This window comes from Suillus clintonianus (genome assembly GCF_016758775.1).
Source record: "Suillus clintonianus strain FC179 chromosome Unknown DEU56scaffold_5, whole genome shotgun sequence".
In the NCBI taxonomy this organism is placed as follows: domain Eukaryota; kingdom Fungi; phylum Basidiomycota; class Agaricomycetes; order Boletales; family Suillaceae; genus Suillus; species Suillus clintonianus.
In genome coordinates, this window is record NW_024539229.1 from 285,393 (window position 1) to 311,052 (window position 25,660).

At 48.7% G+C, this 25,660-nt stretch overlaps 9 protein-coding genes across 9 annotated transcripts; 6 read left to right on the top strand and 3 right to left on the bottom strand.

Annotated features, from left to right (window-relative positions):
• Positions 1 to 184: 184 nt before the first annotated feature.
• Positions 185 to 1,419, bottom strand: DEU56DRAFT_427949 (P-loop containing nucleoside triphosphate hydrolase protein). The gene is made up of 3 exons (XM_041346181.1): positions 1,212 to 1,419; positions 1,099 to 1,158; positions 185 to 1,047 (listed from the first exon to the last, which is right to left on the bottom strand). Exons 2-3 carry the CDS (start codon positions 1,155 to 1,157, stop codon positions 234 to 236), a joined length of 873 nt encoding a protein of 290 aa, XP_041213993.1. The 5' UTR covers position 1,158; positions 1,212 to 1,419; the 3' UTR covers positions 185 to 233.
• Positions 1,420 to 2,559: 1,140 nt separating this feature from the next.
• DEU56DRAFT_427979 (P-loop containing nucleoside triphosphate hydrolase protein) lies at positions 2,560 to 4,430 on the top strand. The gene is made up of 4 exons (XM_041346182.1): positions 2,560 to 2,844; positions 2,913 to 3,102; positions 3,153 to 3,576; positions 3,627 to 4,430. The coding sequence occupies exons 1-4, from the start codon at positions 2,821 to 2,823 to the stop codon at positions 4,402 to 4,404; spliced, it is 1,416 nt and encodes a 471-aa protein (XP_041213994.1). The 5' UTR covers positions 2,560 to 2,820; the 3' UTR covers positions 4,405 to 4,430.
• A 407-nt stretch (positions 4,431 to 4,837) lies between these two features.
• DEU56DRAFT_771743 (P-loop containing nucleoside triphosphate hydrolase protein) lies at positions 4,838 to 6,669 on the top strand. Its single transcript, XM_041351483.1, has 4 exons — positions 4,838 to 5,114; positions 5,169 to 5,224; positions 5,273 to 5,531; positions 5,581 to 6,669. The coding sequence occupies exons 2-4, from the start codon at positions 5,189 to 5,191 to the stop codon at positions 6,597 to 6,599; spliced, it is 1,314 nt and encodes a 437-aa protein (XP_041213995.1). The 5' UTR covers positions 4,838 to 5,114; positions 5,169 to 5,188; the 3' UTR covers positions 6,600 to 6,669.
• On the bottom strand, positions 6,670 to 9,252 carry DEU56DRAFT_771746 (ATP-utilizing phosphoenolpyruvate carboxykinase). Its single transcript, XM_041351484.1, has 7 exons — positions 8,732 to 9,252; positions 8,424 to 8,681; positions 8,287 to 8,369; positions 8,171 to 8,236; positions 7,393 to 8,123; positions 7,257 to 7,341; positions 6,670 to 7,204 (listed from the first exon to the last, which is right to left on the bottom strand). Exons 1-7 carry the CDS (start codon positions 8,820 to 8,822, stop codon positions 6,821 to 6,823), a joined length of 1,698 nt encoding a protein of 565 aa, XP_041213996.1. The 5' UTR covers positions 8,823 to 9,252; the 3' UTR covers positions 6,670 to 6,820.
• Positions 9,253 to 9,505: 253 nt separating this feature from the next.
• Positions 9,506 to 10,193, bottom strand: DEU56DRAFT_771752 (uncharacterized protein). Its single transcript, XM_041351485.1, has 2 exons — positions 10,117 to 10,193; positions 9,506 to 10,062 (listed from the first exon to the last, which is right to left on the bottom strand). The coding sequence occupies exon 2, from the start codon at positions 10,051 to 10,053 to the stop codon at positions 9,517 to 9,519; it is 537 nt and encodes a 178-aa protein (XP_041213997.1). The 5' UTR covers positions 10,054 to 10,062; positions 10,117 to 10,193; the 3' UTR covers positions 9,506 to 9,516.
• A 2,010-nt stretch (positions 10,194 to 12,203) lies between these two features.
• On the top strand, positions 12,204 to 13,756 carry DEU56DRAFT_726447 (P-loop containing nucleoside triphosphate hydrolase protein; the record flags this gene model as incomplete). The annotated part of the gene is made up of 3 exons (XM_041347926.1): positions 12,204 to 12,929; positions 13,080 to 13,269; positions 13,329 to 13,756. 3 exons carry the CDS (start codon positions 12,204 to 12,206, stop codon positions 13,754 to 13,756), a joined length of 1,344 nt encoding a protein of 447 aa, XP_041213998.1.
• A 1,271-nt stretch (positions 13,757 to 15,027) lies between these two features.
• On the top strand, positions 15,028 to 17,897 carry DEU56DRAFT_951441 (P-loop containing nucleoside triphosphate hydrolase protein). The gene is made up of 12 exons (XM_041359152.1): positions 15,028 to 15,077; positions 15,133 to 15,185; positions 15,239 to 15,273; positions 15,337 to 15,371; positions 15,428 to 15,759; positions 15,811 to 15,918; positions 15,974 to 16,046; positions 16,083 to 16,388; positions 16,443 to 16,808; positions 16,861 to 17,052; positions 17,108 to 17,591; positions 17,642 to 17,897. The coding sequence occupies exons 1-12, from the start codon at positions 15,046 to 15,048 to the stop codon at positions 17,888 to 17,890; spliced, it is 2,265 nt and encodes a 754-aa protein (XP_041213999.1). The 5' UTR covers positions 15,028 to 15,045; the 3' UTR covers positions 17,891 to 17,897.
• Positions 17,898 to 18,619: 722 nt separating this feature from the next.
• Positions 18,620 to 20,211, top strand: DEU56DRAFT_771775 (uncharacterized protein). The gene is made up of 2 exons (XM_041351486.1): positions 18,620 to 18,890; positions 18,951 to 20,211. The coding sequence occupies exon 2, from the start codon at positions 18,997 to 18,999 to the stop codon at positions 19,909 to 19,911; it is 915 nt and encodes a 304-aa protein (XP_041214000.1). The 5' UTR covers positions 18,620 to 18,890; positions 18,951 to 18,996; the 3' UTR covers positions 19,912 to 20,211.
• Positions 20,212 to 21,193: 982 nt separating this feature from the next.
• Positions 21,194 to 25,075, top strand: DEU56DRAFT_726421 (P-loop containing nucleoside triphosphate hydrolase protein; the record flags this gene model as incomplete). The annotated part of the gene is made up of 4 exons (XM_041347925.1): positions 21,194 to 21,313; positions 21,360 to 21,833; positions 22,525 to 22,610; positions 24,316 to 25,075. Coding segments are annotated over 4 exons (1,440 nt in total), but the record flags the coding sequence as incomplete, so codon positions are not given.
• Between the last annotated feature and the right edge of the window lie 585 nt (positions 25,076 to 25,660).

Consider the following 25,660-nt stretch of genomic DNA (forward strand, 5'->3'; position numbering starts at 1 on the left):
TGCGTCGTATAGCATCGTACAAATGATCTATGCATTATCTATGTTACAGTAAATTACACTGATGCAGCAATTTTCGTCAAAATCAGCCCGTGCCAGCATCAACAGACCGTCATGACTGCAATACAAAGCTCATGAGTAGTATGTAGTATCAACACATATGTGTAACTATTGAAGAGGAAAAGATAGAGTATACAATCAGATGAGCATAAGTTATCGAAAAGGAAAAGGAAAAGTCAAACTGCGTCTTTCTTGATCATATCAGCCAATTGTTGCGCGACTTCTTGAGACATCCCCAAACGCTTCGTGAGACGAGGAACAAGATCCTTCCTTTTCACAAGCGAACCCCCTGAAAATAAGTCCTTCTTTTTGGCAGCCGCACTCTCCCCTGAAAGTAACTCCTTCAGCCTACGCATCAGCGACACAAACAGGTTGTCCCCTCCCGTCCATGCTGGCTTCCGCCCGTCGGCAGTGTACTCCTGAACAATCTTGCGCATCGTGGTGCGCGATTGTTCATAAAGGTCTTTGTGTCTGCCGTCCAACCTATTAGCCGCGGTGATGCACGCATGACCAGCGACGTCGATGTTGTAGTGTTTGAAAGTTTTCTCGTTTCTCTCCCACCAGTCCTCCATCCTATTCTCTCTTTCGAGGTTTGTTATCGCAAGAATAATGGGAACCTTCTTCTCGCAGAGGAATTCGTGAAAGAGCCGGTAATTGCTCTGAAGCGTAGCAGTGACTCTGCCGGCGCGAACGCAGAATAAAAGCAGGTCGATACCGCCTCGATCGTCCAATTCTTTGACGAGCCGATAGGCATTCTCGACAGTCTCGAGGTACTCCTTGACTCCCAGCTGCGGTTCCTCGAGTCCGACGGTATCGAAAACCGTATACGACTCGCCGCCGAAGCTGATATGATGCTCTTGCCACTTCAACGTACAGCGTTGCATGTCAGCAGATGTTAACGCCACGTCCTTTTCTGCCATGAGGTTGACGAGTGAGCTTTTGCCTGCTCCCGTCTCCCCAAAGAGTACGATAGTTTTCTGCCTGTCATCACTTGTTGATATTTTTTTTAAAAATACGGAGCTTCATTTGGAGATTACATGCCTTTGAGTAGGGTTGTACTTGACCATTTGCTTTCCCCCCGGCCCAGCGATACCTGCCATGCTGCAAGTCGGGTCATGATTGGTGCTACGGTAAGAGTCAGTCTGAAGACGTACCTTTTAGGAATTTAAAGAGGAATCGTTCGGACAGCGCTGTGAAGAATTTGGCCGACAACTGCCAGTATGCAGTCTTATAAAACGAATTCAGACCTTGAAGCTGCAACGTGTATTGCGCGCATCCCTCCCCGTGGTATTGAAAACGACACCATGAGGCATACCTCGAGGATTTAATTGGCAAACACTTGTAAATAACTGTTGTAAGAGATAAGTATTTTTATGACGTACCGTATCGCACATCGGACAGAAGATTGGTAGATCTGAGATGTCAGGGATTAGGGTTCTGGACGTTCAAAGCTGCGTCTTCGGGGCTGTTCGAGGCGTTTTCGACGTTGTTTTCAAACTGTTTTCAAGGTCGGAATCGCCCCAAAACAGGTTTCAACTTTGATCACCCTGTCGGAAAAACAATGAAAACGGATGACAAGATATCAACACTGCGGGATGAAACTGCATGGTAGGAAGGACTCCAAGAGAACAAGAAACCGACAGCATGAGATGAACAGTGCTAAAAATGAGACACCAAGATCACCAATGCAGCAACATTCAATGATGTGGAGGACGCTCAGAAGGAGCTGGAGACGACGAGTAAGGCCATTGCCAGCATATACAGGGTAACGAGAGTCGTCGTTAGAATTTGCTCGCCTTTGCCATTGCTGAGTTCTGAGCAGCAGAGAGGCGCGTCTCCAGTGACTCCCTCGTCGTGGTCACCATTGCCAGTCACGACTCAGCGCACGCGACTAGTTCGGCAATCGAATAACACCGGATTTCAGAGTCCGTGCCGTTGATGCCGAACGAGAAAATGGCTCGATTGAACGTCGTCCCTATTACATAATATTGCAAATAAGTACATTTCACTGGGTTCGCTATCCGGAATGCAGCCATGGTGATGACCGGTTTTGATTAAGCTTGATCAATTACATCTGATGCTAATTAATAATTGTACCCCCCGCCCAGAGTACATGCAGCGTTATGAGGCTATCCAGTATGATCAAGTGTACTGTATAAAGCACCTTGCCGCATGCTCGTGTGTCTGCTAACGCCCACGCCGCATTACATCCTCTCTGTCTTGCCCTGATGGGGGGCCAACACCCGCCTGCCGACTACATCCAACAACAACGCCCCTGCGGTCTCTCGCTGCCCACACTTACAATCCTACATTTTGGTTCAAAAGGCATGTAATCGAGTGTAAGCGTTGGGCGCAGCATAATCACGGAGTCTGTATCACTCTAGAACTGGTTGTGGGTGTTTTTGACGCGTGGATCATTGATTAATTAGTACCTCATGACCGATCTGACTCTCTGCCGCATTGCTAATTGTACCCTAGTCAACCGCACTTCTATCCTGGACCGAATCCTCACCGCTGCACCTGCCAGCTCCAGCTGCTACTAAAGCCTGTACAAAGCCCGACGCATACGCAGGAACGTGCTGTATCCATGCGTCGTGGACCTTGTAGCCGATTTTCACTGATCTGGCAGTGAGCACCTGGACATACCGACATATACTCTAATCCATTCAGGGGATTCTACATGAAGAACACCCCAAAACACCGAACACGCGTGCTTTTCGCTGTTTCTTGTCTTGTCTTGTATTTTCTTGAGTCATTTTCCCAATGTCGCCGTCTGCTGTTTCTACAGTAAGTGATGGCACTGGTTCTTCCTTAGAATAAAGTTGATAAAACATCATTTCCACACCCCAAACCAGACAGACACCAACTGCAATGTTGTCATTTTTGGACAAACAGGCCATGGTAAAAGCTCCTTGGTCAATTTGATCGCTAAGACGCAGATGGCCCAGACATCCCGCGACTCTTTGGGATGCACCGCTGAACCCCGCAAGTACGTCGTTTTGATTGAGAGCGAGACCCTGAAGGTAAAGCTTCACGATACACCCGGTCAGTGCAAGTTTGCCGCTCTTGGTGACTGTCGCTGAACTGACTTGCAGGTCTTGGTGAGGGCTCTGAAGGAGTAGTCCCTGATAAGGAAGCTCGAGAAGCTTTGAAGAAACTCCTTCGGAGTCTTCGAGATGACGTTCATCTCCTCGTGTACTGTGTGCGGGGTGTGAGGGCGACGAGGGCGCTCTACCCCAATTACGACTTCATCCGTTCTGTTGTGAAGGAGACAGTTCCAATCGTTATTGTCGCCACAGGTTTAGAAGACAAAGAACCAGAAATGGAACAATGGTGGACGGATAATGAGCAATCTGTCTCAGACCTCGGGATGACCTTTGCTGGCCATGCATGTGTCACCGCGTTGACTGTCGACCGATATTCGGGGGATAGGTTCATACAACGCCACCACCAGTCATACAGCGCCGTCTGCCGACTCATCGAACAGTGTCGCTTGCCGGGAGAGATTCAACCTCAAAGGTTACGTAGTTTCCAGATGCTCCTCTCACCGTATTGATAAGTGAGCGCAGGCAAAAGACTATCGTAATCTTTGGAGAGACGGGAGCAGGCAAAAGCTCACTCGTCAATCTCATGGCGGAAAAGGACGTAGCTTACACATCTGCTGACATGCAACGCTGTACGTTGAGGTGGCAAGAGCATGTCATCAGCTTCAGTGGCGACTCGTATACGGTTTTCGATACCGTCGGACTCGAGGAACCGCAGCTGGGAATCAAGGAGTACCTCGAGACTGTCGAGAACGCCTATCAGCTCATCAAGCATTTGGATAAACAAGGAGGCATCGACCTGCTTCTATTCTGTGTTCGCGCCGGTAGAGTCACTGCTACGCTTCAGAGCAATTACCGGCTCTTTCACGAATTCCTCTGCGAGAAGAAGGTTCCCATTGTTCTTGCGATCACGAACCTCGAAAGAGAGGAGAGGATGGAGGACTGGTGGGTGAGAAACGGGAGCACCTTCAAACGATATCAGATCGAGGTCGCTGGCCATGCATGCATCACCGCCGCTAATAGGTCGGATGGCAGACACAAAGACCTTTATGAACAATCGCGCACCACGATGCGCAAGATTGTTCAGGAGTTCACTGCTGACGGGCAGAAGAATGCGTGGATAGGAGGAGACAACCTGTTCGTGTCGTTGACGCGTAAGCTGAAGGGGTTAGTTTCAGGGGAAGGTCCGGCTGTGAAAAGGAAGGATCTCGTCGATTATTTCACGAAGCGTTTGGGATTGTCTCGAGAAGTCGCGAAACAGTTGGCTGATATGATCAAGCAAGACGACAGAGCGGCCACTTGACTTTCTGTTTTCGATAACCTATGCTCAATCTACGATATTAAAACTATCCTGTTAGTAGATCCAATGTAATAAGCACCCAAATCCGCGAAGAGGGGTGCTAGGATTGTGCGAGGGAACTAGTACACTGCAAGAAGCCAAGCCTGAGATTAACGTTTTTGCACTCGAGGTAAATAAATTGTGTCTCGCACCATGTTCATTAAGGATAGAGCACTCAGCAGGTATATACGATGCGCCCACGTTCTCACATGCAGCATGTATCTTTGCAGATATTGGTGGTGTAAAGTTGTACGAGCGCGGCCATGGCTAAGGCATATTATGATAAAACTTGGTCACATGATTCAGGTTGGTATTCGCTCGAATATTTGCTAATATAAATGATTATTCATAGGTTTTGTATTTACGCACTCCTATTATGTAATATTAAATATTAATATTCATGAAATTGCCGGCCATGAGCTTGAAGCGCCTTCAAGTTGCCAATGCGAAACCATTGACAATTAAATGCAAAAGTTTAAGCCTGTTCCTAAAGCTTGCCTACATGCTGTAAACTTGCAACACGTTGGTTTCAGGAACAGGCTTATATGCCACCCACTGATGCCTTTCTCACATGAGCAGAACATGCTGAATCCATGCGTCGTGATCGACTCACAAATCTGGCGCCTGGGCACACCCATGTTCTAGTAGTAACGAACTGGGAAATCGATGAAGGCGTAAGTAAGACCCGAACACCCAAGTTAAGTCTGCCTCTCACTGTTTCCACATAGTCTGTTGAGGCATTTTTACAATGTCGTTGTCTGCTGAGAGATCACCATCTACTACTGTGAGTGGTGTTTGGCTCTTCCTCAGCATAAAGTTGACTTGAAAACAGTTCCATACTTCGGATCCGAGTGCTGATGGTTCCAACAATATTCGGCTCGGGGAAGCTTCACATCGCACGGAAACATGCAATATTGTCATTTTTGGAGAAACAGGAGCTGGTAAAAGTTCCTTGGTCAATTTGATCACTGGGACTCAAACGGCGCCAACGTCCTCCGATACCACGGGATGTACCACTAAAACGAACGTGTACGAGCACGACGTTGTGGTTCAGGACAAGACCTTAAAGGTAAACCTTTTTGATACGGCCGGTAAGTGCAGTAAGCTGCTCTTGGCGGGCGTTACTGACCTACACTGCAGGTCTTGATGAGGACTGTCAGGGAACAGTCCCCGATAAGGAAGCTCAGGGAGTTTTGAAGAAGCTCCTTCAAACCCTTATGGAGCAGGATGGCATTCATCTCCTCATGTACTGCGTACAGGGTACGAGAGAGAGCACGGCGCTCCGCCGGAACTACATGTCAATGTACTCCAAAGTTCAGAACAAGGTTCCGATCGTCATTGTCGTTACACGTTTGGAAAACCAAGAACCAGACATGGAACAATGGTGGCGGAAGAACGAGCAATCCATTTCAAAACTCAAGATGACCTTCGCTGGCCACGCATGTGTCACCACGGTGGCCATCCACGAAGATGACTCTGTTGCGCTCAAGGAGCGTGGCAAACAGTCATATCGTGCTATCTGCGAGCTTATCAAGGATTGTCGCCTGCCCAATGAGAAAGGCGTTCGCGACGTCGAATGGGCATGCGATGTCCATGAAAGGGACCACCCGCGAAACGTAATCGTCTGCGACTCTGCTGTCCCAGCGCCCATGAATCTTTGCAACATAGCCGGCGTCATTAATGGTGCATGGGTCAGATCCACAGTTGTTATGCGCGGGCATTATTACATGTTCCAGCGCGTAACTGCGCCCTATCCCCCTGCCAAACGGTCCAAAGGAGGCGTTGGTTTCGAACCCTGCTTGTTGATTTTTTACGTGGACAAGGATGAGTCCGTCGATACGCAGAGGACGGAGGTGCAGAAGTTTCAAAAAGTCTACGCGAAATCTAAAGTTAGCTTGGTTGTCGTGGTCTGTGGCTGCGACAGTGATGAAGATGCGAAAGGATGGTGGGAGGGGTCAAATAACACTGGCACGGACCCATCGTCAGCACCTTCCATTACCTTCACATACTTACCTCGAGATGCGTCGGAGCATTCTGAGAATGCTCAAGAAACACTCCAAAAGTTGATTTGGGAGTTGTCTCGTCCTGGAGAACCTCGCGGTTCCGTGGTCCGAGATCTTCTCAATCGTGTGTGGGGATATCTCGCAAGAGTCAACTAGCACCGACACTGGCAGCTCTAGCGTTGTCGATGTTCGCTGTCAATGTTACTCGAGGATTAGACTTATCCAAAGGTCCGCAGTATGCATTCGAATTCGTCCGGCTTGTACATTCAGGTACATACACATGAAGTATAGTAGAGTACAGTTCAGATTTGGTTTAGATAGCGATATAACTCCACTCTACATCCGCGTTATAAATTATAAATAAGGAGAAATGGACTCTAATCCACCCGGGGACCTGCCAACCTCACGCTTTCTTGTACATCGCTCTCGTACAACTTGAACGCCTTCTGGAACATGCCCGCGAGCTTGCGAACCTCCCGTTCAAAAGCTTCCTTGTCTGCCCAGGCCAAACGAGGGTTGAGCACTTCGCGTGGAACACCCTCTACCGCGGTAGGAATCTGGAGTCCGAAGCCGCCAAAGGTTTCGAACTCGCTGTTCAGAAGCTCCCCGGAGTGTACAGCATCGACGATACGGCGGGTGTACTTAAGTGGGCAGCGCTTGCCAGTGCCGAACTTGCCACCTGTCCAGCCCGTGTTGATTAACCAGCAAGATACGTTATGTTTGGACATGCGCTCGGCCAGCATTTCTGCGTAGCGTCCAGGCTGATCCAGCAATGATTAGCTCAGGGTTTCCTAGGAGAACATGAATACCTACGTGTAACACGATGAAAGGTGCGCTGTAGCAGGTCGAGAATGTTGGAATAGGTTCGAGGACACCATCCTCCGTGCCAGGCGTTTTCCTTCGGGCGTGACTTAGCGAGAGACGCTGACAGAAGCAAGGATAAACTCACGAGGTGTAGCCAGCAAGGAAGTGGTAGCTTGCTTGATCTGCGGTAAGTTTACTTACAGGGGGGAGGACACCGAACGCGTCACACGTCAACATGATAATGTTGCTTGGTTGTCTGTCCACCATGCATGGGATCTTGGCGTTTGGAATGTATTCGATCGGGTATGCGCAGCGCGTATTCTCCGTGATGCCAACATCATCATAATCCGGGATACGCGTTAAAGGGTTGTATACGACGTTCTCCAGAATGGAGCCGAAACGAATGGCGTTGAATATCTCGGGCTCCTTCTCGCTCGAAAGGTTGATGCACTTGGCGTAGCATCCTCCCTCGATGTTGAACACCCCAGTGTCTGACCACACGTGTTCATCATCACCAATGAGAAGGCGGTTCGGATCAGCGGAGAGTGTGGTCTTTCCGGTTCCTGAAAGACCAAAGAATAGGGTAACGTCGCCCTTCTCCATCCCAACGTTGGCAGATGAGTGGAGGGAGAGCTGGCCGAACTTGACAGGTTGAAGATAGTGCATGACGGAAAAGACACCCTTCTTCATCTCGCCGGCGTACTCAGTGCCGAGGATGACCATTTCCATGCGCTTGAAGTTTATTTCCACCGACGTAGTGGAGGACATGCCCTTAGTAAAGCGGTTCGCGGGGAATTGGCCAGCATTGTAAATGATAAAGTCGGGCTCGCCAAAACTTGCAAGCTCTTCCTCGGTCGGGCGGATCAACATGTTATTCTTCCCGATCATCAGTACAGGAAAAACATGTGATTTCGGGTACGTACCATGAACAGAGCATGATATGCACGGGCACAAATGACCCGGACTTTGATACGGTATTTGGGATCCCACTGAAAACAGTGAGTCGTGCAAGCCTATGCAGTTGGAACACAGGACTCACACCAGCAAAACCATCGAAGACGTAGACGTTGTCGCGCGTATTCAAATAGTCAATAGCACGCTCGCGGTTGATCTCGAACGTGTCTAAAAACAACTGCTGAGACAAGGAACCAGTGTGCAACGGAGTAAACTACTCACGTTCATCCATCTTAATGTTCACGGAGCCCCACCATATATCATCCTTACTTGTCTCCTCATAGACGATTCGCTTGTCTTTAGGACTTCTACCGGTCTTCTTACCAGAAAAGTTGATGAGTGCGCCAGAAGAGGAGATAATCGCTCCTTCGTTGCGGATGGCATCTTCGTAAAGCTGAGCTACAGGAGCATTGCGCTTTAGCTGGATCCTGTCCATGTCAAACCCAGCCTGCGAGAAATACTCGAGGTCACGGCCAATGACTGTTTGAAACGTTCAGTAGATAGGAGGTATATAAGTTGAATGCACTGACGGTTACTATGAAATTCATTGTCAAAAGCCTGAGCGTAATTCTTGTGCAAGATGTGGGGTGTAACATAGGGTGTCTGGTGGGGATGAACCATTGTGGTGAACGGATATGAAGTCTGATGATGAAGTTGGTCAACAAGAGCTCAAGCACGGCGAAGAGTAAAAGACAATAGATAAATGATGATCCGTAGAAGATCCGTGGAGGCGAGGCTCGGAGCCCGCCTGTTCGGGTACCCCGCATGCGATGACTCATGCGACTGGCATTAACGGCAACAGTGACGAGCACTTACTCTACGATGTGAATCACAACAATGACCACGAACAATAAGATGGCGGTTGAAACGGTATGCGAAACCTGATTTTTTGGAGGGTTTTATACCAACGACAAGCCATTGCCGGAACATCCCATAATCCTAGGCTCGTGACCAGCCTGGCTTACCAATACCACGGACAAGTCGAGTGGCGAAGCCAGGCTGGTCGATCTCGGAGAAATTTGGCAGGAGGAGCGAGGAGTTTGAAATTTAGTAGGTGCCGGTCGTGCCGGCGGTACTCGATCGTATGTAGCACAACTTATGCGTCTACCATACGCTCGTTCAGACTATATGCTATGTTAAGTTTCAAACATGAGTTCCATACGACCTTTATCGCTCGTTGCTCGAGATGCGATTGAAGATCTCCCGACGGACTTTACGAGTGCGCTTTCAACGACACAACACCAGCAAGTTCTCGAGGCCTTCTCGCGACTCGATTTCATTTCCCAAGGATCACAACATCCGAAGTTGTTTCAACTCAGATGTCTCGTATCGTTACTTTCTGGAAGACACGTCGTACTTCGAGCTGCAACAGGCTCCGGCAAGACCCTCGCAATGATTCTCCCGTTACTTCTTTCTCCGGACAAGACAGCCACTCTGTCAAAAATGTGTCGAGGTTAAACGAGAGGAGTAGTTCGGGGGTGACGTCTTTCGATGACATATGAAAAATATGTCTAGCGGCCTCCATCTCAGTGTCAACCTCATCAATAACCATTGCGATAGCAAGGGGTCGTAAACTGACACGGAGGTGCTCGCTCGATCGCTCGTCGGTGCCCAACACATTAAGAAATTGCACAAGTGCATTGCTCCGAAAAAAACCTTCCCTCCAAGTTGCCATGGAGGGTCTTTGCGAGATTGAGTGCAGCATGAGGTCCATGACCGTCATCCGCAATCCACGAAGTATCTTGAGGACAGCGAGAATTTTTCCTTCCTCGTCCAGGCTGGAAGGATTGACCATCCAAGCCAAATGTTCAGGCTGCATCATGGGTGGGTATAGTGCATGAAAAGGTATCATTTGATTGTCCTATTTAACATTTAGTACTGCTCCTAGATGCGCTATAATCAGTTAGAGGCATACGATGCTTTGTACGATGCGAATGAAGGAACTTTGTGTGGTCAGCGCTGTCCAAATACAATGACTACCCAAAGCGGCACAACCGGCATCTGCCAAATTTCAAACTCCTCGCTTCGCCTGCCAAATCACTCCGAGATCGACCAGTCTGACTACGTCAAACACTTAACAATATCAAAGACGTAGTCCAGACTGGTTACGAGTCTACCATAATCCCCCGATGGCCCCAGTGTCACTCAAATCCCCTTTCTGGTCTCGATTTTCTGCCTCTTTTGTGCCTCGTTTAGTCTGGTTTCTAGTGATAAACATCATTTCCCGCTTGGAAACTTGCTCAGCACCAATCATCTAACCTCCTTGGAGTACGCCCCCAATAGAATGCTCCGGTTCACTCCGGGCGATACGTACGACGGGACACCGCCTGAAATCGCCGGAACAAGCAGGGACCAGGGTCGAAATCACTGATTGAACTGATTGAACTGACTTATCAACCAAGGGGAAGAGGAGGTATGTATGTATGTATTAGCTTGAGGTAAGAAGCGCGAAATTTGCCAGCACACACACTGATCATTAAGATTTTGACCACGAACTCCAGGGAAAATAATCTTCCAAATACTGAAGAGCCCACACACAGTCGACGATTCGACTCTGCAGTCGTGTTCCCGGCTGCCGTCTCGCAAGCTTGTTTAGAGTTGGTCACAACACCCGGCTGAGTGTGCGATCTTCATAAATCTCATGGTCTGTCCGCTTTTCTCAACGTTCACAGACACTGATAATAATAAATATGTTGCTTCCGCGGGATCAAGCGCTCCGTCCTCACAGTAACTTATGTAGGCGCACTGGGCCCTATCCACGTGATACGCATCGTTCATTTCCGTCGCGCGCCCATAGTTCACATACTTCGAGAGCGGGTTGAATATCTTCCGTATAATCAGGTCATGATAAACATAAATACGGAAGTGATCACGATCCTCGGCTCATATTTCACGTTCCACCGGCCTTCGAAGTCGTGCGCACAACGGGCAATTCTACGACGAGACCCTACCATATTTGTCACTCCCACTCGCAGAATCGACGCAGATATTGTGGCTGATTGAGTCCGCGGTCTTACTTCCACCTTCCCGTATTTCGGACAGCGGTTCGTCCCGACGCAAAATTATAATGCGGGTGTCTTATCTTCACGGCTTTAAAGATATCATTGCACACCGTAGAGTGTGCATATACTTCTTTCCTGCGAAGTGGAGGAGTCCACAATATCGTTTTTCGTGTTAATCAAAGAAGCGTGTCCAGCGCTGAGATTGCACAACAGGCAAAAGGATTGAGAAGGTGCAAAAGGAGCTATGAGATGTGTAGGATTGAGGTAAGTAAAAACTGTCCAAACTGACGAAGTCTCTATTGTCTCTTTACTGACCTTGCGCAATTTCCTTGAAGTGCTGGCCATATCCTCTTGAAAGACGTTTTTTTCTTTCGTTATGTCTGGACTGTCTGTGGTCGCAAATTTCATTGTGCGATGACCTCATCAGCTCAAGTAGTCGCTGCGGGCGACGCGACATACTCCGTGCGAGTAAATGGCTTTAATCCAGCATCAGGCTATGTGGCCCTCAGCAGAAAACAAAATTCGCGTGAGCCTATGTCGGCTATGAACCGGGGAGACCATCGAAGCGATGGATAACGATCGCTGGGTGTTTAAGTAACTGGCTCGCACTTTCAGTCAGGAGTCAGGACCAACGTGCTGCAACCCTGTACCACGACTAGGGCAAGGACATTAGATAGCAAGATTCATCAAACACTCATCAGAACGTGGCGAGCGTTGAAACAGCAGCTAATCTTTCGGACTCTTATGACAAGCATGGCTCGTCCAGCCTCGCAGTTCGCCGCGATCTAGATCTCAAGTGTGGTGCAAAGATGGATCATCATGAATCCCACCATCTTTCGCATGATGTATATCAGTCACAAATAGGATCATTCTAGGGCGATTGTAAAATAGCTCGCCCATCGCGCAGCGTGGAATCGACGTAGTACACAGGTATGGATAGCGCTATATCCAAGGGTTGAATACTACTGACCACAGAAACGCTCCCGCAGTCTATTATAATATGGTGAACATCGTGATCTTTGGAGAGATAGGAACGGGAAAAAGCTCCGTCATAAACCTCATGGCTGGGCGACAGATTGCGCATATATCGCCGGACGCTCGCCGCTGCACTCTGCAATGGACGGAGTACCCGATAACCTTCGAAAATGGGACTCGATACCAGGTGTTTGACACGGTCGGCCTCGAGGAGCCCCGTCTACAAACCGGAGAGTATCTCTCCGCAATTTCAAACGCACATAGCCTCATCAACACCTTGAAAGAGCGTGGAGGTGTCAACCTCTTGCTCTTCTGTATACGTGGAGGTAGAGTCACGGCAACCATGCAGAGCAACTACAGGTTGTTCTTTGAATTTCTCTGCGAAGAAAATGTCCCGCTTGCGCTAGTCGTCACAAACCTCGAAAGAGAAACAATCATGGAAGACTGGTACACGCGGAATATGAGCCACTTGGAGAAGTACAACATTAGGTCTACGGGCCACGCATGCATAACTGCGGCGAATCTTCTCGACGGGAAATATAGAGACAAGTATGAGGAGTCGCGTGCAATACTCTGTGGAGTGGTTGAGGCTCATTGCAATGCACCCATGGAAGGGTGGACCGGTGGACAAGGATGGCTTGCCTCGTCCATTAGCAAGCTCGTGGAATTTGTCGTTGGACGTCCCAAGAAGACGGATATCATTGGGATTCTCACAAAACGATGCGGAATGACCAAAGAAATGGCTCAGCAGGTGGCGCAGCAGATCAGAGGCGACAACCTACCGCAAACGATGGGTGAGAATCACGGTCACACGCTAGTCCCTTCAGCCATAAGAGTCACAGGTCTACAACAGGTTCGTGAACTGTGAACTCGTTCAACAGATGGTTGATGTCTCCTATAGAAATATCAAAGTCGACCACAAAACGTAGTGCTCTGGGGGGAGAGTGGAGTAGGCAAAAGCTCTCTCATAAACCTAATTATGGGCCGCGACGTAGCGGAAACATCTCCTGACGCCCTCTCATGCACTGTTAACATTGCTTCATACCAAGTGACGATTGGTGGGCGATCCTTCAGGTTGTGGGATACAGCAGGTGGGCATTCTTTCACTCCGAGGTTTGGGAACAGAGTGGGTTGATAATCATGTCATCAGGGTTAAACGAGGGCTCAGAGGGCAAAGTGCCTGCGGCTGCTGCTGCAAGGAGGTTGACTTTATTCCTCGATGGCCTGAACAAGGGAGACGGTGTCCATCTCTTTGTGTATTGCGTGCGCGGAACGCAAGCCACAAAAGCTCTGCGAAACAATTATCAGACGTTCTCGTCAGCTGTTGGTGACAGCAAAGTGCCCACTGTTATTGTGGCTACGTGTCTGGAAGACTTGCACCCAATGACAAAGTGGTGGAGTCAGAACAAGGACCAGCTTGCGAAATATGGGATGCATTTCTCTGGATGTGCTTGTGTCACAACTCTGCCATCTGAACACGCGGAGTCCCAGGATCTACGCCAACGCCGTGCACAATCCTACGAAGACGTTTGCAAACTCATTTTGGACCATTGTTCGCAGACCCCTCACAATACATAGGGCACTGCACTGCGGCTATCAACGATCAATGATGGTTCCTTATGAGTTTACTACGAGACTTAGCTTATTTTGTACATAGGAGGATCAGGACGTCTTACAGGCACCTAAGGCGATGATATTTGTACGTAGAAATAACTCACGCACCTACTTCAAATTGACGTGATTTGCGAGTGCCAAAGCATGTGACATTCTGTCACTTGTGCGACTAATAGACTCTAACTGTTGAAGGTGAGGCCCACTCTGACAGGAATAGTTTCATTTGGTGACCGTTGTCAGTCCTGTTGAAGTCGCCAATGAAGGAAGAGATTTTTGACGTGGCAAGTGTGGACGCACGATAAATACTCGGTACAAGAACGTCGATTGTGATGGTCGAAGCTATATCTGAGATGTCACAGGTCACACGCGTCTTCGAAGCTTCGAAGTACGCATCAGTGTGACCGTGACAGTCACTCTAAAATTCGAAGCGCCTAGTATTACTATGATACTACTATATACATGTGCTAGTACTCGGCCTCCCTCCAAGTTGTGGCCCAAATTCCTCCGGCACAGCGTGCTCCTCTTTTCTGGTCAGAGAACAACCTTTCTCCTAATATCCCGGAAACAACGTTTCTTCGTGAGGCATGCACGCCTGTTTGAGTGTCTTTATGGGTCCACTACGAAAAGCTCGTTGACTCATTGAGTCATACCTATTATCGACTCAACCTCATGTATGTGGTAACAACTTTATCTCCCGCACGTGTCCGTCTTTCGGTGATTCTGTACACGTACTTTCGCGTGTGTACGAAGCTCTGATATGAAAACCAATTATGCCAGAACAACATGTTTTGCTGAAAAGGTCATCGCAGATCTTTTGTGATTGGTTGTTGCATATTACTTTGCGTAACAATCGCCCTCGATAACACAACAGTGTGTTGCTAATAGCTGTGAGTGCGGGCATCTGAAGGCGCTTTCTCTTGTCATTATGCCGTGGATTACGACTCGGCTGAACTTCGAGTTGCGCCCTCAATGCAATGTACGTTGACACGCGTGTCCAAGAAGCCTTTGAATCGAAAGCTGGCGCATAAAAGCAGAGGTGGTTTTGATGTTGTGTGCAATACGCCTCTGGCATCTAATCTACCATGGATTTACTCCGCAATAGACGCAAACAAGCAGCCTCAACCGAACCATCCATCGAGCCCTCTATTGATGTAACGTCTCTTCCTTCCCTCTCTGGTTCCGCGAGCCCTCCGGAGGCATGGGAGGAAGTGGACATATCATCCACCGACTATGCCCGCAGGCGCAGGGAGCTTATGGAGATGATGTCTGACCTCCGGTCCATGGGGTGGGTGATTGTGAATTTGACTGTAACCTAGGATCGCTCACGCTGCATCATACAGTGCCGACGCGTTGATCGCCTTACCATCAGTAGTTGTAATTGGTGGCCAATCCGGTTTGTGGTCACCTCCCCATGCAACTACAGCTATACTCAACCTAATATTTCAGCGGGAAAAAGCTCGCTCGTCGAGGCCGTCAGTGGGGTACGTCGGCAGATAGTTTGTCATCTTGTCCCTTTGTTCAATTTTTTTTCTTTTACGATAAAGATCAACGTCCCAAGAGATAGCGGAACGTGTACAAGGTGACCCTATCAACTAGCATCAGTTATTGTGGGTTATACTCATCTACTATATGCAGATGCCCTATGGAATGTAATATGTCCAGTGATGCCACATCGTGGTCCTGCACCATCACCCTACGCATTGGTTTCGATAGTAACGGCCTAGACCTGCAAAAGCCTACTAATGTTCGATTTGGCCCAAAGATTATTGATAGAAGTGAATTCGAAGTTTGGCTGCGTCGTGCTCAGGCAGCCCTTTTGAACCCAAACGTTGCTTCTTCGACTTTCCACACAAAAACTGTCGAGGAACTCAGGAACATCAAAAATACACTGAAGTTTTCCCGCAATGTGGTGTGCGTCTCAATTGAAGACCCCGATGCGACTGACCTGTCATTCTATGATCTACCGGGTGAGTACATACTCATTTAAATTTAGACAGCATATCTGATGGGCTGCAAAGGCCTGATACAAAACGAAGAAGCCGAAATCGTCGCCTTGGTGAAAAGTTTGGCGGAACATTATACCGAGAAAAAAAACACTATCATACTGACCACGATTCCTATGAGCGGTACGTGTATGAACTACGAAATCCTTTTCCACTGAATTGATGGGCGCGGTGCTAGATGATATGGAAAATCAACAATCTATGAGTCTTGCTAGGGCCGCAGACCCCAATGGAAGGCGAACAATTGGCAAGTCACCCATACTGCAGTATGATTAACTGACTGAAAGTTCTTCAGGCGTACTTACGAAGCCCGACACGCTCGGTACCGGAGCTATCAACCAGCGCCGCAAATGGGTAGAAATCATTGAAGGTCGTTCGGATGATCACACACTGAGGCACGGTTTTTACTGCGTGCGTCTTCCTGATGATGCCGAACGTGCACTACGCCTGTCTCGTGCGGAATCGCAAAGGCGTGCTGCCGAATATTTTGACACGACGTCGCCCTGGAAGGATGTGACCGACCGTCATCGGTTCGGAATTCCGGGCTTTGTCTCCGATGTAAGCCGACTGCTCATTCGATTGATCGAAGACTCGTGCGTGGACCTTCTTCTAGCTGGCTCTCTATAAAGCACTTACATTGTCTATAGTTTACCGCAACTCAGAGAAGATGTCGACACCCTCCTTGCCAAATGTATCAAGGACTGCAATGAACTGCCCCCGCCACTAGAAAATGACCCACAAATCGAGGTTTTAGGAAGAGTTAATGCGTTCTGCGATGTCTTCAAGAGCTTTGCGAATGGCAGTCACGAAGACAAACGTCTTGCGCAACGTAATCGCGCTCTCTATGCTATTTTCAAGAGGGATATACGTGGCACTGCTCCGGACTTCAGGCCTTTCGATGAACCGGAAGACTATGTTCCATTGGATGATACTGAGGAAAAAATGACTCTAACTGAGCGAGACCCTGGCGTAAAAGTGATGGGGATATATGATATCCGTAGGGTCATCCACGAGTATGTTTTCGCATTTTGTTGCAGTTGTGCGGCCGCTCAACCATTCATCAAGGGCAATTGGATGGGAGCTTCCGAACAACGTGCCATATCAAGCGAAAGCAAACCTCATTGCTGAATTCACCAAACTCTGGGTCGCTCCGTCTGAGCGCTGTCTCGCTGGTATCACCAATGTGCTTGATCAAATCATCGACACACTCATCAGCACCCATTTCGGACGCTTTAAAGTTCTCGAGGAATATTTTGGGTAAGCGTTGACTCCTCACGATCGTTGTCTGGGCTCAAGTTGTCTGTGAAATTAGCAATTTGATTCGAATTCAGGTTGATCTCTGCAAGGCGCGCGCCAAAGACGCTGTCAAAACAGCCTTGGAACTGGAAACTACTGCTCCACATTATACTCAGAATACGCACTATCTTCAGGTACTCCGCGAAAAATGGCTGGCTCATTATAAGACGGTTCGGACTAGACCTCTTCAGTACAAGGCTCCCGTCCATCAATTTGAGGAGGCCGAGGGACCCATACCATTCAAGATCCCAGAAGCCCCATACTGTGATGAGGAGAAAAAGCCTGCTTCTTCTAAGAAGTCCAGCAATGGGATGTTTAATACGCCCAACACCCCTGCCAAGCCAGAGACGCCCGAGGCCAAAGCATTAAGGGCTCTTGCAGAAGCAGGGTATGCAAGTCTTCGGGTTTCAGATCTTGCACGATTGTTACCTCCAGACTCATTTGAGGCAGAGCTGGTTGTGATGGCCGATGTTCGAGCCTATTATCACGTTGCCTACAAGGTGAGTCTCGCTCATCATCTCCGTTTCAACATGTTAATCGCCCCGAGCAGCGCATCGTTGATCATATTCCTTTCACGATCGAGCATGCTCTCCATCATACACTGGCAAATCAACTTTCGCAGAGCCTCCTCACGAGCTTGTTGATTGATGCTGCGTCTGGGTCCAATTTCTCTGAGCGTATGAAAGAGTTGGTCAGCGAAGATGCCTCCATCGCTCAGAGACGAGTAATGCTCTCGACGAGAAAACAACGCCTATTAGACATTCGCCGGAGACTAATGACCTTCAGCAATAGTGTTTGATCATTGTGAAGGGTCACGATGTCTGTTCGTTTTTGGGGCTTTCGTCCCAACATAGATCTTTTGAAAAACCGCGATCGGTTGTTTTTGTAGTTGTTGCTGTATTGTACTGTATTGTCCTCGAACATTGTTGCATTTCATACTCGCGAACGAAGGAATCTGATTCTTTGCTCATATCGGTACATTGCTGCCTAAAACTTGTGATGACAAGGACTCGGGGGTTCTGAGGTGATCGGCTGGATTCATAGTCACTGCGGCCTCCTTCCCGCAGCTAGTAAGCACGTCAAGTTTTGCTGTGTCTGTAGATTTGATGTTCCAAATTTCCAATAAAATATTTTGCTGTTGGATATGATACTTGGAAGGTGCGAGGATTAGGGTAAAGGTAGGCGGAGTCGAGTAAGAAGATACAAATCACATCACACTTACCCTCGCTGCAAAGACCATGGGATAATAATTTGAGCAGGGTATCTTTGAGGTAGTGGATCTTACGAGCAAGATCTTTGATGCAGTACGACAAGTTTTGCTGGAAGAACGGATGCAACTCGTGTCGGTTTGATCCACTCGGTGAAGTACAGAGGTACTGCAGAAGTTAAACTTGGTGTACGGTCTAGAAACATAATTAAGTTGATGGTGATGATGAGAAACTTGAGGTGTCACAATGTGACCGGTCTGGGGCGGACCGGACATCATTACATAACCCGGCAAATAAACTGTGATTATTGCACCCGGTCAGCTTTACTGTGACAGCATCGACGGGTTGGTCGTGGTCAAGTACTAGTTTGATAACTCTCCGCGCAAGGCAACGCATCGTCCAGCGTCCAGCGAGTCATTTCCGCGTTCCATTTCAATCATCTCCGTTATCACATAGCTCACCAACGATATCTACTACTTACGCCCTCTGCTCGTTCCGGGAATCATTGTGCAATTAGCGCTCACGCACATCATCAGAACATTCAACGCACGCTCGTCGTGGCATGCGACTTTAACCGTGTGTTTTACTTTCGTGAGCCTGTTGCACTCCCATCGTTTTCCGCAGACTCTGATGATTCTGATTATTCGCCAGCTGCTCTGTCGCAAATCATACCGTCACCAATTGACATTTGCCATCCATGACTTCGATCCGCTGGAAGCCACAAATAACGTATCGCTCCCCCACCGCAGGAACAACCACCCTTCATCTAGAGGTACCACCAGTCGGCTCTCATGCATCTTCATCAAGCCATTCTCCCTCCCCTCAATCGCTTCCTCATTGGACAATCCACCAGTCCAGCCACTCTAAGAGACATAAGAGATGGATGACCGGCCCCTCATTGCCCCTTTATCATCCTCTTGGTCGTCTTGCCCTATCTCTCCCCGATTTGGATCCAACCGCGTTCGGGCTCCCCGCGCCGGCAGTAATAATGGATGATCCCACGCGCCGATCTTCCAATCGCGCGCGTCGCCCCGCCCCGAAAGTACGCGACGCAAACGAGCCAGCCCCCTCCCCCGCACCCATCATCGATGTCGCTCCTGCTCCCGAACCAGAACTCAAAGAAAAACCTAGTTCCCGCAGGAGGCGCCCTGCTGGTGGAGGAAACAAAAGAAAGCGCAGAGAAGTCGATGATGGCGACGCGACCTATCCTGCCAAGCGCTCCCGCAACCCAAGGGGCTCCGCTGCCAATGCCACGCCACGCACTCCTACCGCCGGAGAGCCTTCCCCTCCATATTCTCTCGATCATTCTGCTCTTTCACCTCCACCTGATGATCCTCCGGAAGAAAAACGGCCCGAACGCCGGGCCACCAAGTCACGTGGTCTCCCTGCTCGTAGGGATTCTACAGGAAGCGAGGCGACTGTCACTTCTGTATCGGCCTCAATTGTTGCAAGTAGTGTTGCACTTCTCAAGGATATCGGTGAAGATGCTCTGGACATCGACGCTTCGCCATCTAGCGGGCCCAGGGACACTGAGCGTATCACCCGCAGTGGAGACCTCAGCAGTAAAGACACCAGTTCAGATGGAGGTGATAAAGCCGCAATTCCAGGGTAGCGTGACACTTCCTTGGTGGCTTCTGTATATACGAGATGTTTTTGGTTTTTAATTAAAACGATATGCATCCCTTGTCTATTGCTATTTGTCCTTGACTATCTTCTTTTCATGTACTCGTTTTCATTCATCGTTAATATTTTCCAAATTCGCATTTTATTCATGTACTTACTCGAGCCCTTGTATTCTCGCGTTGACTTATGATTGGCTTATGAACAGGTTATTTATGAGGTATCTATTCTGTTTCAACACGATTACAGCCATTAATATTTGCAGAATACTAGGCCACCCACCAAAAAAACATGACGGAGTATGTGAATTTGAATGTCTGCAGGATTTGAAGGGTGCGTCGACCCTCGGTGTGCAAGCGTCTTCCGAATGTATCACATCGACTCTCACTGCGTCGGAAAGTTTGTGGTCCAACGTATTATTTCCTTTTGGGGATTGGGTTCACGCGGCAAATCCCCGATGGCAATCATGATGAAGGCGCCAACAGTTGAAAGCACTGGCGCCTGTCCACCGGCTGTGTGACACACCCTGTTCAGCACGTTGAAGATGCAGCAAGCCTGATTCATTGATGGGCTTATTCAAGATGCGGCCCACGCTTGGAGTCAAAAGTTTCATTTAGGTCAGTCTGACTTGAAGTGCCAGGGCCACAGCCCAACATCGCTTTGTTGTCAGCGCTGGCGCTCCGTATGCAGCGCCCGTCTTATCTGTATAATAAATTACCTCCATAATAATCCCCAAATGTGTTGCTGATTATACACCCTATAGCCAGGCTCTAGCACTTACCATGCTACCGATTACCGTACACCCTGGAGTACCGTAAGAGCCAAATCTTTACTATTGCAGATAGGCTAGCTCTAGGGACCAGCTAGCCACGTGTACGAAGCCTAGTAATGCACACGCAGCATGGTTGTTACGCCACACAATGTTGCATGGAACACGTTGAATCCATGCGTTGTGGGGATTTTCATATCTGGTGCCTGCACCGTATCGACATTTGTTCTAACAAACTAGGGGATACTACGCCGAACACCAAGACCCACCTTTCGCTGTCGAATCTTGTCTGTAGTTGAGTCATCTTCAAGTTTGTAATGGCGTCGTCTGCTCAGGCTGGTGGAGGACTATCTATCGTAAGTGGTGTTTGACGGGCCTCCTCAGCATAAAGTTAACCCAAAGTCAGTTCCACATACAAAATCGGAGTGCGGCTTCACATCATACAGAAACATGCAATGTTGTCATCTTTGGAGAAACGGGCGCTGGCAAAAGCTCCTTGATCAATTTGGTCGCTGGGACGCAAACAGCGCTGACATCCCCCGATGCTGCGGGATGCACAACTGAAACCAAAGCGTACAACATTTTGATTCAGAACAAGACCCTGAAGATAAAGCTTTATGATACGGTCGGTTAGTGAAGTTCGCCGCTCTTGGTGATTGTTGCTGAACTAGATTGTAGGCCTTGGTGAAGGCCCTGAAGGAACAGTCCCCGACAGGGAAGCTCGAAGAGTTCTGAAGAAGCTCCTTCGAGATCTAATGAAGCAAATTGACATCCATCTCCTCATGTACTGTGTGCGGGGTGTGAGAGCGACGAAGGCGCTCTGCCGCAACTACGACTTGATCCGCTCTGAAGTGAAGGAGAGAGTTCCAATCGTTCTTGTCGCCACAGCTTTAGAAGACCAAGCACCAGAGATGGAAGAATGGTGGAGGAAAAACGAGAAACTCATCTCAGACTTCGGGATGACCTTTGCTGGCCACGCGTGTGTCACCACAGCGACTATCGACAAATATGCAGAGGATAGCCTCAGGTGGCGCCGCATACAGTCATACCACGCCGTCTGCCAGCTTATCGAACGGTGTCGCCTGTCGAAAGCGGTTCAAACCCCACTGTCAGAAGTCGGCCGATGGCTTAACACTATCCGGCAGGTATCAACGATGACCACAATGTGCGTCATCTCCAGATGCTCCTCGTGCCATATTTTGTTAACATTGATGAGTAGGAAAATGCATAAAGATAATGTACTCACAGACGAGACGACGACATTCATGGCAGAAGAGGAGGTAGTATCCACAGCTCCTGACTTGCGATGCTGGACTCTGGAGTACACAGAGACTATTGACTTGGATGACGAGATTTCCAAGGTGTTCGAAATCATTCGACTCGAGGATCCACATCCGGGGATCAAAGAGCACCCTACCCCTCCCGACATTGGTGCAAGGTGCGTAGTCCTCAGATGCTCCCTTTACCGTATTTACATTGATGAATAGGAACAATACAAACATCAGACTCACTGAGGAGACAGTGGACAACGATGACTTGAGCGTCGAGCTCATGGCGGGAGATAAGGTAGTACCCATCGTTCCTGACATGCAACGCCGTATGCTGCAATGCTCAGATACTGTCGACTTGGACGATGAGACTCCCGAGGCGCCAGAAACCATCGAGGAACTGCACCTGGGAATCAGAGAGTACCCTATCCCTCCCGACACGGGCGCAAGGTGCGTAGTCCTCAGATGCTTCTTGAGCCGTATTTTGCCGACATTGACAAGCAGGAACAATGATAACGATATCTTGTTCACTGGGCAGACGGCGGCGAGTGATGGCTCACCCGTCAAGCTCATGGCGGGAGATGAGGTAACACCCACGACTTCTGACGTGCGACGTCGTATGCTGCAACGTTCGGATGACGAGATTTTCAAGGCGTTCTTACCCCTCATGGACCCGCGTTTGAGAATCAGAGGATGTGCTATCCCTCCCCAAATGGGTGCAAGGTGCGTAGTCTTCAGATGCCCCTTGTGTCGTATTTTGCTAACGTTGACGGGTAGGAACAATGCTAATGATATCGTGCTCACTGGGGGGAGAGTGGCAAGTAATGGCTCACCCGTCAACTTCATGGCGGCAGCTCTTGACATGCAACACCGTATGCTGCAACATTCAGAGACCGTCTACTTGGATGACAAGACTTTCAAGGCGTTCATACGCCTTGTGGACCCGCGTCCGAGAATCAGAGGATACACATCATACACTGTCCCTCCCAAAATGAGTGCAAGGTGTGTTGTCTTCAAATGATCGTCGTAATATAGCGATCTCTAATTTGATTGGTAGGAAAAAATACAAGAGTATCCTGCCATTTTGTCGACTCGAGGACCTGCATCTGGGAATCAAAGAGTTCTCTATCCCTTCCAACATTGGTGCGATGTGCGTAGTCTTCAGACGCTTTTTGTACTATCATGATGATTGTTTAATTTGACCAGTAGGGACAAGCATAAACTTTTCGTGCTCTTTTGGCAAACTGGAGCAGGCAAAAACTCACTCTTCAACATGATGGCAGTAGCATCCACAGCTCCTGACACGCGGCACCGTATGCTGCAGTGTACAGAGGCCATCGACTCCCATGACGAGACTTCCTATGCGTTCGAAACTGCTCGACTCGAGGAACTGCATCTGGGAATCATAGAGTACTTTATTCCTTCCAAAGTGGGTATAAGGTGCGTAATCTTCAGATGTTCTTCGTACCATAGTAATTTGATCAGTAGGAACAAGCATAAAATTTCCGTGCTCTTTTGGCAAACGGGAGCAGGCAAAAGCTCACTCATCAACCTCATGACGAGAGAGAAGGTAGTGCCCACAGCTCCTGACATGCGACGCCGCATGCTGCAATGTTCAGAAAACGTAAACTTGGATGTTAGGAATGTTGAGGCGTTTTTACGCCTTGAGGACCCTCATCTGAGAATCAGAGGATACCCTATCCTTCCTAAAATGTGTATCAAGTGCGTATTCTACAGATTCTCTTCGTACTATAGTTATCTGATTTGATTAGAAGGACCAAGCATGAGATTGTCGCGCTCTTTTGGCAGACGGGAGCAGGCAAAAGCTCACTCGTCAACCTCGTGACGAGATTGGAACTAGCGCCCACAGTTCCTGACATGCGACGTCGTATGCTACAATTTTCGGAAACCACAAACTTCGATGACAAGGCTTCCAAGGCGTTTTTACCCCCTGAGGACCCGCATCTGAGAATCAGAGGATACTTTATCCCTCCCAGAATGGCAAGGTACGTAATCTACAGACGTTCTTCGTACTATAGTCGTCTAATTTGACCAGTACGAACAAGCATGAAAACATTGTACCATTTCCGCAGACGGGAGCAGGAAAGAGCTCACTGATCAAAGTCATACCGGAAGAGGAGGTAGCACCCACAGCACCTGATACGCAACGCCATATACCGCAATGTTCAGAAACCGTCAACACGGATGACAAGACTTCCAAGGTGGTCTTACCCCTTGAGGACCCGCATCTGGGAACCAGAGGATACCCCATCCCCCCAAAAATGGGTACAAGGTACATAGTCCTCCGATACTCTTCGACCATAGTGTCTAATTTGATTAGGAGGAACAAGCATCAAAGTATCGTGCTCTTTGGGGATACGGGAGCAGGCAAAAGCTCGCTCATCAATCTCATGGCAGGAAAGGAGGTGGCGGGCACATCTCCTGACACGGAACGCTGTACGATGCACTGGCAAGAATATAATATCTGCTTCGGCAACATGTCTTACAAGGTCTTCGATACCGTCGGACTCGAGGCACCGGATCTTGGAATCAAAGAGTACCTCGAGTTTGTCGAGAACGCCTATCAGCTCATCAAGCGACTGGACAAACAAGGCGGCATCGATCTCCTTCTATTCTGCGTTCGTGCCGGCAGAGTCACTGCTACGCTGCAGAACAATTACAGGCTCTTTCATGAATTTCTCTGCGAGAAGAAGGTTCCCATTGTTCTTGCTATCACGGGCCTCGAAAGAGAGCTGAGGATGGAGGACTATTGGGAGAGAAACAAGGGCATCTTTTCGCGATATCAGATCCAGGTCGCTGGCCATGCGTGCATCACCGCCGCTGATAGATTGGACGGCAGACACAAAGACCTTTATGAAGAGTCGCGCGTCACGATCCGCAACCTTGTTGAACAATTCACTGCCGACGGGCAGAAGCAAGCATGGATGGGAGGGGACAACCTGTTCGTGTCGTTGATGCGTAAGCTGAAGGAGCTACTTGTAGGGAGTTCACATGTGAGAAGGAGGGATCTTGTCCCTCATCTCACTAAGCGTTGCGGTATGTCTCGAGAAGTCGCAAAACAGTTGGCTGATATGATCAAGCAAGATGAAGCTGCTTGACTTCCGCTTTTCGGCAACTTATGCTCATCCTATTGTAGATTTTGCCCTTGTCCGATAATACGTTACAGTGCACCTGTATTCTAGTACGACGCTTTCATCAACGCTGGCGCAGGCCTGAGGAGTGAGGATTTGCATGTTAAATCGAATTTAATGAAAATTACTAGTAGGATAATGGCATAGACTGCTGTTTCTTTATGCTTGAACGATTCTTTACGGAAGGAAGTCATTTCTTGTCGCAATCGCTTACTCGGTAGACTGTCTTCACTTGCCGACAACAAGGGATGAAGTGACATTTGGAGCGCATTATAGTGCACTTGAGGGCGGGGACTCATGGCGTGAATGTTCGATACCCACCAGGGTCCAGCTCCTGATGGGGCTGTGGGCCTTCGATGGTTCGATTCTGGAGAACCTATACAACGAACGTAGATGCGGTGGTGATCGAGATGCACGTTCTCAAGTACAACAATGAATTGTAAATGGCGGCGATAGTGGAACGATGATACCTAGTTCAGCACTTAGATACGACTTGGATACGAACTTTGCACTTTTAGTATAGGAAGTTCGAAGGACTTGATGCCCATGCTT